Source organism: Balaenoptera physalus (genome assembly GCF_965194825.1).
Source record: "Balaenoptera physalus genome assembly, chromosome: 6".
Lineage (NCBI taxonomy): Eukaryota > Metazoa > Chordata > Mammalia > Artiodactyla > Balaenopteridae > Balaenoptera > Balaenoptera physalus.
Window position 1 is genome coordinate 67,647,692 of NC_138885.1, and position 12,119 is coordinate 67,659,810.

At 36.1% G+C, this 12,119-nt stretch overlaps 1 protein-coding gene across 10 annotated transcripts in view; it reads left to right on the top strand.

Annotated features, from left to right (window-relative positions):
- Window positions 1–9,456, top strand: part of SCRN3 (secernin 3) — a gene marked incomplete at its 5' end in the record, with an annotated part of 35,202 nt that extends 25,746 nt beyond the window's left edge. For 7 of the 10 annotated variants that reach the window (XM_082465427.1, XM_082465430.1, XM_082465429.1 and 4 more), the window contains 3 exons: window positions 2,486–2,648; window positions 3,941–4,115; window positions 7,137–9,456. In XM_082465427.1, the coding sequence (XP_082321553.1) occupies window positions 2,486–2,648; window positions 3,941–4,115; window positions 7,137–7,307 (509 nt within the window). In that variant the 3' untranslated portion in view covers window positions 7,308–9,456. Of the gene's footprint in view, window positions 1–2,485; window positions 2,649–3,940; window positions 4,117–7,136 lie in introns of those variants that run through there. The other 3 variants (XM_082465432.1, XM_082465433.1, XM_082465434.1) reach the window with 3 other exon arrangements.
- Window positions 9,457–12,119: the final 2,663 nt, after the last annotated feature.

Consider the following 12,119-nt stretch of genomic DNA (forward strand, 5'->3'; position numbering starts at 1 on the left):
AACTGAAAGTCTTACAAAAGATGCAAGATTTCCAGAAGCCCATGAAATTAACATTAGATAACTGATTAGGTCACATACAAAGCCATTGGCAAATAAAAAATGGACAGAGAGTTAGACCTATTGACAACTGAAGAAAAACTGAGAGCAGTAACACAACAAAGTGCTTCAAAAGAAAATGATTTGAATATTAAAGAATTAAGAGTAGATAACTAATAATAACCTGCTGTATAGCACAGGGATCTTGACTCAATACTCTGTAATGGCTTACATGGGAAAAGAACCTAAAAAAAAAAAAAAGTGGGTATATGTATAACTGATTCACTTTGCTGTACACCTGAAACTAACACAACATTGTAAATCAACTATACTCCAAAAAATTTTAAAAAAGGAAAAAAAAAATTATTATACAGTAAAAAAAAAAAAGAATTAAGAGAGGGACTTGAGAAATTTGATGAAGTCCTCATATATTTTTGCAATCGTTATCTGTATGATCATTCTGCAATAGTCAAATAAAGTCGAATTCTCTTACCGTTTTGTTGTAAAAATTACACTTGTTTCATTCTTTGTTCTAAGAATTAGCATATTAAAATTTTAACCTAAATTTTGTTAACTATAAGCTTATATAAATTTATTTTTGTATTTTAATTTCATTTTAAAGACCCAGTCAATCCTTTTCCTCCACTACTTACCATGAAGTTTTGATTCTTATTTTAAATATGTTGCTTTAAGTGGCTATTCTCTGGTACCAATTTTCTTCCGATAATGAGAATTTCTTGCATTTATTCAAAGAAAAGGTTTCAGACCTGTTCTGAAACTCTTCAGGAGAAATCTTTTTTTTAAAAAAAGTACTTATTTATTATTTATTTATTTAGGCTGCAGTGGATCCTAGTTGCGGCATGCGGGATCTTTTGTTTTTAGTTGCGGCATGCGGACTCCTAGTTGTGGCATGCGGACTCTTAGTTGTGGCATGCATGTGGGATCTAGTTCCCCGACCAGGGATCGAACCTGGGCCCCCTGCATTGGGAGTGTGGAGTCTTACCAGGGAAGTCCCAGGAGAAATCCTTTTTGAATTGTTAACTGTGGTTACCTCAATTGAAATTAGATCAGGGGACTTTCATTTCTTTATATTCACAGAGCTGTATATCCATGTCTAAATCTATCAATATCTGTCTTTCTGTCTGTCTGTGTCTATCTATCTATCGATTGCCTAGGACAGTGCCTGGCATTTACTAGGTGTTCAATAAATATTTGTTGAATGAATGAGAACTAAACAGAGAAAATCCCATTCTTGTCTTGAGAGAATTTGTAATCTAATGGCAGAGATATGACCAATACAGACAAAAGATCAGGAATTTATAATCTGATGGCAGAGATAGGACCAAGATAAACAAAAGATAGGACCAATACAGACAAAAGACAGATGGAGAGGAAAAGTTTATTTCAGTTAAGCTTAGTAGTAAGTTTTAATTTGAAGGAGTTCTAATGTGATTCAGGGAGAATTGAGTCATAAATTTTGGAGAAGAGAATTATTATCATGTGAGAAGAAGGTATTTTGGCTACTTTTAGAGGACTGCATTGTGGAAGGGTAAGATTATTCATCTTGTCATGAGATAGATCCTAAATCACATCTTTGACTATGGATATATATAGAAAGAAACAGAGCTGTCTGAGGGCATGATTGGCTTTTAAAATTTTTTGGTGGAAATTCCTTCCAAATATGGGATTCTGAGGTTCTCTGTAACCATGGACATGTTGTGTTTGCTAAAGAGAGAGATTTTCTTCTATTTTTCTCAAAAAAATCTCCTTAAAATATCAAACTTTACCTATGAAAGTAGAAAACAGAATATAATGCCATTTATTTTCATCACGCATGATGGACATTTAAATTTTTAAAGTAGTCCAGTGGAACTATGTACATACAAATTCCATTAGCCAATAATGTCTTTTGCCTCCTTCATTCCCGCTCAGGTTACAGTTCACACTTTCATACAAGAGTATTAATGTCAGCATAGAAATTATATTACAGGAAAAATAATTTGTTATTTTGTAAAGAACATCTTGTATAATATTGGAAACTAAGCACAATATTCTCTTAATATTTGGTTCCCAGAATGGATAGACTCAGATAATAGTTATTGATGTCATTAGTTAATTGTTAACTACATACCTCTTAAAAAATTTTGGAACGACAGTGAGATTGAGTGTATTTTGCATTATTGATTTCTTCTTCTTAGGAAATAACAGATTTAACCTGTTATAATGTTTTGAGATTTTGTATATTTTATATTAAAAAAAATCTTCCTTGTGACAGTGTAGTGAGTCTAACAGTTATGATACAAGATTTGCTTATAGTCAATCTTACTTAATTTATACCTAGACCAGTGTCTCATATTATGTATTATCAATAGAGAAAGCAGTTCATAATTGCAGGATACCAACCTGCAAATGCATATGTATTTGATGGTCTTAAAATTCATTTCCCTAGGAAATATAACTTTTGAAACAATGATGGAAATTCTCCGAGATAAACCAAGTGGCATTAATATGGAGGGAGAATTCCTGACCACTGCAAGCATGGTTTCTATTTTACCTCAAGACTCCAACGTTCCTTGCATCCACTTCTTTACAGGGACTCCTGATCCTGAGAGGTAAAGTCACAAAATGCTATAAACCAAGCAGGGGGTCAGGGGTAGGGTAGAGTCATTAGTTTGGTGATGATTTTGTCGGGCTAAATTTTTGTTGCACGAATACCACAATAATTTTTGAATGCATTTTCTTTTTTTTTTAAAATTAATTAATTAATTAATTAATTTTTGGCTGCGTTGGGTCTTCGTTGCTGCACGTGGGCTTTCTCTAGTTGCAGCGAGCGGGGGCTACTGTTCATTGCGGTGCGCGGGCTTCTCATTGTGATGGCTTCTCTTGTTGTGGAGCACAGACTCCAGGCATGTGGACTTCAGTAGTTGCAGCACATGGGCTCAGTAGTTACAGCTCGCGGGCTCTAGAGCGCAGGCTCAGTAGTTGTGGCACACGGGATTAGTTGCTCCGTGGCATGTGAGATCTTTCCGGACCAGGGCTCGAACCCCTGTCCCCTGCATTGGCAGGCGGATTCTTAACCACTGCGCCACCAGGGAAGTCTCTTGAATGCATTTTCTATTCAGGTTTTAGTCTGCCATTTTCCTATGTGTATCATTGCCATAACTATTCTCATTCATATGGGATGAAAATGTTTATAGTTTCTGGTATGCAGTTATCCCTACTCCCTCTTTCCCTAACTATATTTAAAATTGTCAAGAAAAGAAAGTAGGTTGGTTTTCTAATGCAGATTTCAGTATTAAATATTAGATGATGAGTAAGAGTAAAAAGGTTAAATGATCTAGCAAATACATACATGTAAAACAAAATATCAATAGTTCAAGTTATATCTTAAGTAGGATATATATAGACTACCTTGATTTAAATCATTGGTATCTCATAAAACTTAATGCACATTTCATTTAGAAGTGATCTTATATTCACTATCTCTTAGTATTATAATCTTTCATATTATTAAAGATATCTTCCAGAAAACGGAATAAAACTTGTGAATCCCTTATTAATACTGCTGCTTATTTTCATCCCAAATCCTAATGCTCAATCTGTTACATTGAGGATTGTTCTTACCCTCCAACTGTGGAGTTTGCAGTAGAAAATGATGAACTATAATTTTACTTGACACTGTTTATATGCCAGGCCCTTTGTTAGGTTCATGGGAATACAAGGCTAAATAAAGTATTTAGGAGATCCCAGTGTACCAGGGAAGACAGGCATGGGTATAAGTAGTATGACAAGAACAATTAGTATGTTATAAATTAGTAGAAATTAGAGGGAATCTTAGAAGATTTAGAATAATGCTGAATATTTTTATATCCCCACATACCAAACTTAATACTTTTTCTTCTAGATCTGTTTTTAAGCCTTTCATATTTGTACCAAATATTTCACAACTGTTGGACACCAGTTCACCCACATTTGAAGATTCAGTTAAAAAGAAGCCACAGTTTAACATTAAGCCTGACAGAAGACACCCACTCTACCAAAAACATCAACAGGCCTTGGAAATACTAGATAATAAAGAGGTATGATTAGATTATATTCTCTGTTTTATCATTAAGAATAACTTAAAATATGATTCAATCCATATTTTGAACTTTGAAATTTCAGCTTTCTTTCCTTTATATAAAAATAGGTTTAAAAATAGTTTAGATGCTTAGACTATAATAGAGCTATATTATTTTTGAACTTTGGTTAAAAAAAATGGTGAAGAATATATTATGAATTTAGAGAAATTTAGTATATTAAACATAATAACAATAGCTAACATTTATTGAACACTTATTATACACCAAGCACCATGGTACTGTTACATGGGATATTTCATTTAATCTTCACAACCACTTTATCAGGTAGGTACTATTATTGTTTCCATTTTACTGATAAGAAATCTGAGACTTGGAGAGTTTAAGTAGCTTTCTTAGTGTATCTCACACCAAAAATTACAAAACCTCTGGAGGGGAGTTAACCTGGTCTCTAAAATAATGTTCTTAATCATATACCCTCAGATTAATTTTTATTGAAAGTGACTTGACACCCCATAGAGTTAAAATAATAATTATTATAATGAGTTGAAGTTTTAAAAAAAGATAAATGCTTATTATTTTTAAATGTAAGCATAATAAAAGATTAAACACATCACCCACAATCTCATCTCCAGAAATAAGTAGATATATATTTTGGGGGGACAGATAGATTGATGGGTAGACAAATAATTTTATAATGTTCATACCTCTTCAGCCTTCCTGCCCTCTTCCGTCTCTGCCCCAGAGATTAAAAAAATAGATTAGGAGGAAATGGAAGGGCTACCTAAAGGCTTTTCTCAGAACTATCAACTGGTTCCTTGCAATGAAGGAGAAGATTGGCCATCTTATACCTTTTTTCACCTGCTTCTACCAGCTTCGCTTCTGATTTTTATTGCCTATAATTACTTTTACTTTGTGAAGGTATATACATTTACATTCATTCTACATTAAATGAATTAGATGAATTTTCCTCCCCGGCAATTATTTATTTCTTTCCTTTTTCTGTAGTATGTTTACATAGTTGCCATGCTTTTCTCTCCGCCACCCCCCCGGCCCACCCCCGTGCTTATGCTTAAAGCAGAGAGCTCTGTACAGATCCTCTATTTGCTATAGATTCTCGACACTACTGCTTTTTTCTGAGACCAGTTTGTTTTACTTCTGACCTACAGTGTAAACACCTTTTTGTAGCCTAGTGGCATGGAGTGAGAGGCAAGTGTTTTGTTCTAGGAGCCTATTAAGTGCACTGACTAGGGCCCAGTGCACGGGGCCAGAAGTGTCATTCCCTCCATGGGCTTGGCCCATCCTCCAGACGCAGCACAGTGCTGTGAAAAATGATGAGCCCCTGGTTCTTCTTGCCTTTGCTCAAGTTCTTCAGTGATATGTTTCATGAATGTCTGCTCTGGAGGGATTTTCCCTCCTTCCTGAGCAGCCTCTGCACTGCTCTAATTGCTCATGATAGTTCTCAAGAGTTGTTAGCTCCCGTTTCCCCTTAAATACTGCTTCTTGGAGGTGGGTTTTGTAGACTTATTACTAAATGCCTGTTAAACTAAATTAAATTGCTGATTGACATTTTTCTAAGTAATAATGAAATAAAATTTAAAAGCAGTTACTATTTTAGGCTCTGTTTAATAGGTATTAAATGTTGATTGACAACATGAAGTAGTGGAAAGACAATGGAATTTGAGGGAAGAAGTGTCAAAGAGCTGGGTTCTAGTCCTGGCTCTGTAAATAACTACTGTGTTTTAGGGAGAGTCAGTCCTACTGGTAGTTTAGTTAACATTTCTTGATTACTAATGAGGTTGAAAATTTCATGTTTATTGACCTTTGTATTTCCTCTTAAATGACTTGCCTATTATTTTCCTTAGTCTGTTCTTCAATTGATTCTTGGTTGTTTTTGTCTTTTGCCTCAAAGAGGCAAAAATATGTGAATAACTTTGTGGTATAGCAAATTTTTAATCTGTTTGTTTATTTAACTTTTTTGTCAGACAAAAGTTTAAAATTTAATCAATTGCATTTGTTAGTCTTTTCCTTTAAGGCATATTGATTTCATGCTTCAAAAGGGCTGCCTCACCTCAAAATAAATATAACTTCTGTATTTTCTTCTAGTACGTATATGCGTATTTGAAAAAAAAATTTAATTCTTTATCTGGAATTTATTTTTATGGGTGTTATGAAGTAGGGTTCTAACTTCGTTTTCCAAAGAGGTGACCAATTATTCTAATACCATTTATAGATAAGATACATTTTTTGCACTGATATGAAATGCAGTGTTTCTTCAGAAAAAATTGCATACAATTTCATACTGAAGTATAGGTCAAAGTTTAGAATCCTTGTTTTGTGGAGTTCTGCCCCATTATGGTTCAAATTTTAAAAATTACGCTCACTTTCTAGTAACTCTCTTCTTATACACTTTTTCTGTCAGTACCTACCCTCTAACTGATGGTGGTAATTCATTAATAACTTAAAAATTTCTCCTTTCTATAAGAATCATGATCTTTTTTCCCCCGTGTTGATACAAGGAGGAATCATAGAGAAAATGACTTTTCTTTTAGTTGCTCTTTCCCTTGAACGTCACTGTTCTATTTCCTTTGTTTAATCTGATAATACTGGTTTTAAATGTAGAAGATCCAAATTCATAAAAATATTTCAGCCTCAGTTTTCAGCAACCTTCCCCATACACAATTAATATCAAATTTTCAATTGACCTGTTATGTGTCTTTTAAGTTTCTTGCTTATAGACTAATACTACATAATTGTTATTGTATTTTCTACTAAAAATAACTAATAGTTTGTGGTTAATAGATTAACTGAATCTAGAACAATGATTTTTCCCAAAGAATTTCATTCTTTCTTTATCTAAAGAATAGGAGAAGGGGAACCGAACCAGAAGTAGAAACCAGAATGAACAAACCTTGTCTATAGAGGTGGTTTGGAATTTTGTTAGACTCGTGTGTGTGCATGTGCGCTCATGCACACATATGTGTCTGTGTATTTATTTATTTTTATTTTTTAATTGTTCAGGAAAAAGCCAAAACAATGTTGGACAACATGAGCAAACTGGAGAAGGAACTATTCAAAGAGATGGAATCAATCCTTCAAAACAAGCATCTTGATGTGGATAAAATTGTTAATCTGTTTCCTCAGTGTACAAAAGATGAAATTAGAATTTATAAGCCAAATATTAGTTCTTAGTGATCGCATAAATAGTCAGCATCTTCCTCAAAATTAGAATCTGTTACCTTGGTAAATAATATAAATTAAGTTTGAGTAGATCTGATTATTCTTTAATAGCATTCAAGTGATAGCTTGGCTATTAAAACTACATGTAGCCTTGATGAAATATTGAGAAAGAAAATAACATTGGAATTGGACACATATATCATGGATAGCCAGGTATCACTTTAGGTACTGACTTGTATTTTTTTTTTAGCCACAATACCTTTTTAAAAATCACAGTAATTAAATATCCAATTCTGCATAAAGCATGAAACATTAAAATAATGTATACATTTATTATAATTATGTATTGTCCTCAAATAATTTTCTCAGTTACAACAAGAAAGCAGATTTTTCTTTAGTAATGGAAAATATTGTCTCAACTAATAAGTTTTTTGTGCTTTAGGCAAGTATTAGCCAGCTCTAGCAAAATTTTCTAGATTTACACATTGTCTTATTCCAGTCTTTTAATTATGCAAATGTTTTATTAAACTCAAACATGCTCTTTGTCAAGACTTAGCTGACCAGTGAGCTTTTAGCGCTAATTATCTAGCATTTTTTCGCCCATACCCCTTAATAGACTTTTATGTTAATATTTTTAGAAGAGCTTTCCTGGGAGATTAGGAAATGGAATAAGCCAAGACCTTAGGAGATATTATTTTGGTGTCTCAAATCTCTCTCATCTTTTACTTCTGTTCATTCAGTGAAAACAGGAACAGGAATGAGATAGTGGTGATGAAATAGAAATATTAGCATATTATGAACATTAAGAACGTTATAATGAATAATGTATTATGAACATTATATATGAATAATAATACCTGTCCAAAGATTATAAAACTTTGTTAAAGTTACACAGGGATTACCAAGTAAGACTCAAAGTTGGAAATATAAACAAAAGAAAAATCCAACTCAAAATAGCACTATGTTTTTATTGGTTTCTAGAAATTTCCATTTTAGGTGTTTGATTGCATTATCATATTTATTGGTCACTATCACTGCAATTAGGATTATTACTAAAATAGTGGATCATTATAGTTAAAGAGTCCTCAGAAATTATTTTTTAAATTCTCTCATAAAAATCATAATCTGCCTAATGGCTCTTGTCTAATGCAGGGCTGCCATTACAAAAGAAAACTGTATCAAATGCTCAGTTAATTCTGGTTTGCCTTACATATAATTCAGTGATAGGTTCTTCCTAAATCATGAAGCCCCTTGGGCAACCCCCAAATGCCCCCCCCCTCTTTTTTAATATGTGAGGAAACTAAGGGTAAGCAGTTCATTGATTTATTTAGGCACAGAAACGTGCCTCTCTCTAGGGCCCGTGTGTTTTCACTTTCTCCTTTGACACCATGCTAGACCAAACTAGCACCAAGCTCTCACCTGGACCACTGCAGTTAAGTTCTTCTGCACCCATTTTTGCTCTTTATCTTCATCCACATGGGTCACTGCAGCCAGAGTGGTCTATTAAAATTTTAAATATGTTCATGAATTTCCCTCCTAAAACTTTTTTCAAAAAATAGACTTTATTTTTAGAGCAGTTTTAGGCTTAAAGCAAAACTGAGCAGAAAGTACAGAGTTCCCACATACCCCTGTTCCTCTATCCTCCCCTCCACCATCAACATCCCACACCAGAATGGTACATTTGTTATAACTGATGAACCTACACTGACACATCATTATCACCCAAAATCCAGAGTTTACATTAGGTTTCACTCATTGTACATTCTATGGGTTTGGATAAATGTATAATGATGTGTATCTACAATTATAGTATCATACAGAACAGTTTTACTGCTCTAAATATCCTTTGTGCTCCACCTATTCATCCCTCCCTTCCCCTAACCCCTGGCAATCATCTTTTTACTGTTTCCACAGTTTTGGCTTTTCCAGAATATTGTGTAGGTGGAATCATACAGTATGTAGCCTCCTTTTCAGATTGGCTCTTTTACTAAGTAATATGCATTTAAGTTTCCTCTATGTCTTTTCATGGCTTGATAACTCATTTCTTTCTAGTGATGAATAATATTCCACTGTCTGGATACCCTGGTTGCTGATATCCACTACTGAAGGATGTCTGGTTGCTTCTGTGTTTTGGCAATTATGAATAAAGCTGCTATAAATATCCATGTGTAGGTTTTTGTGTAGACATGGTTTCAACTCATTTGGGTAAATACCCAGGAACATGAGTGTTGGATGGTGTGGTAAGAGTATGTTTAGTTTTATAAGAAACTGCCAAACTGTCTTCTAAAGTGACTACTGTACCATTTTGCTTTCCTACCAGCAGTCAATGAGAGTTCCTATTGTTCCACATCCTCGCCAACATTTGTTGTTGTCAGTGTTCTGGATTTGGGCCATTCTAATAGGTATGTAGTAGTATCTCGTTTTAATTTGCATTTCCCTAATGACATATGATGCAAAGCACCTCTTCATATGCTTATTTGCCATCTATATTATCTTCTTTGGTGAGGAATCTGTTCAGATCTTTTGCTCATTTTAAAAAATCAAGTTGTTAATTTTCCTGTTGTGTCTAAAACTGTAAAGAGTCAATGAGATAAGTCCCAATCCTTAACAACTATCAACAAGATCCTGCCAATCTGCCCCATCTATATCTTATGCTTTGTTATTTTTAAAGTTTCTATTCTGCTCTTTCAATTCCTTGAATGTGCCCAGTTCCTTCATCATGACTGTACCCTCTGCTTGCACCATTCATTTCATGTGCTTTTTATATAAGTAGTTCTTTCCATCCTTTAGAGTTTTGCTGAAACATGACTTCCTCAGGGAAGTTTTCCCCACTCAAGATCAAGCCTCTTGATACATACTCTGAGAGCCACATGTGATCCTGATCACAAGTGTAATTAAATGTTTAACATCTGTCTCTCACAGCAGAAGAAGCTTTATGAGGATAAGAACCATATTTTTTCCCACTGTTGTGTGCTTAATGTTCAGCATTATGTCTGGCACAAGCTAGATGCTCAATAAACATTTAAATTAACATTCAAGGACTGATGGAGAGAATTTACACAGTCCTCTTCTCTGCTTGTAAAGTTGAGAAAATTAGCTAGACAATCTATCTGTACAACTTGATAGCCTTTTATAAGGCTGAGGTCAACCTGTTCCCTTATTCCATATTCAAAATAGGAATAATAACTCCCCAGATAAAGATAAGGATTATTATATTTATAAAACAGCCAATTAATTTATAAAACATTTTGGGAGACTTTCACTCTATAAATCCAATATGGTATTGGGCTTTGGTACTTCAGTGAGTAATTAATATCTTGTGGTATGTTTTAGAAAATTTAAGGTTTTCTTAAATTCCATGTGTTTCTTAAGAGTAAAAAATATATTAGCTGGGGGGACCTTCAAGATGGTGGAGGAGTAAGATGTGGAGATCACCTTCCTCCCCACAAATACAGCAGAAATACATCTACATGTGGAACAACTCCTACAGAACACCTACTGAACGCTGGCAGAAGACCTCAGACTTCCCAAAAGGCAAGAAACTACCCACGTACCTGGGTAGGGCAAAAGAAAAAAGAAAAAACAGAGACAAAGGAATGGGGACGGGACCTGCACCTCTGGGAGAGAGTTGTGAAGGAAGAAAAGTTTCCATACACTAGGAAGCCAATTCACTGGCGGAGATGGGGTGGGGTAGGTGGGGGGGTGTGGGGGGAAGCTTCAGAGCCACGGAGGAGAGTGCAGCAACAGGGGTGCAGAGGGCAAAGCGGAGAGATTCCCGCACAAGGATCGGTGCCGACCAGCACTCATGAGCCTGAGAGGCTTGTCTGCTCACCCGCCGGGGCAGGTGGGGGCTGGGAGCTGAGGCTCCAGCTTTGGAGGTCAGATCCCAGAGAGAGGACTGGGGTTGGCTGCGTGAACACAGCCTGAAGGGGGCTAGTGCGCCACAGCTAGCTGGGAGGGAGTCTGGGAAAAAGTCTGGAACTGCCTGAGGGGCAAGAGACCATTGTTTCAGGGTGCGCGAGGAAAGGGGAGTCAGAGCACCACCTAAACGAGCTCCAGAGAAGGGCGCGAGCCGTGGCCATTAGCGTGGACATCAGAGACAGACATGAAATGCTAAGGCTGCTGCTGCAGCTACCAAGAAGCCTGTGTGCAAGCACAGTTCACTATCCACACCTCCCCTTCTGGGAGCCTGTGCAGCCCGCCACTGCCGGGGTCCCATGATCCAGGGACAACTTCCCTGGGAGAACAGTGCACCTCAGGTTGTTGCAACGTCACGCCGGCCTCTGCTGCTGCAGGCTTGCCCCGCATTCCATACCCCTCCCTCCCCCTGGCCTGAGTGAGCCAGAGCCCGCTAATCAGCTGCTACTTTAACCCCGTCCTGTCTGGGAACAGACGCCCTCAGGCGACCTACATGCAAAGGCGGGGCCAAATCCAAGGCTGAACCCCAGGAGCTGTGCGAACAAAGAAGAGAAAGGGAAATCTCTCCCAGCAGCTTCAGGAGCAGCGGATTAAATCTCCACAATCAACTTGATGTATGCTGCATCTGCGGAATACCTGAATAGACAATGAATCATCCCAAAATTGAGGAGGTGGGCTTTGGGAGCAACTGAAGACTTGGGGTTTGCTTTCTGCATCTAATTTATTTCTGGTTTTATGTTTATCTTAGTTTAGTATTTAGACCTTATTATCATTGGTAGATTTGTTTATTGATTTGGTTACTCTTCCTTTTTTTTAAATATATATATTTTTCCTTTTTCTCTTTTTGTGAGTGTGTATGTGTATGCCTCTTTGTGTGATTTTGTCTGTATACCTTTGCTTTTACCA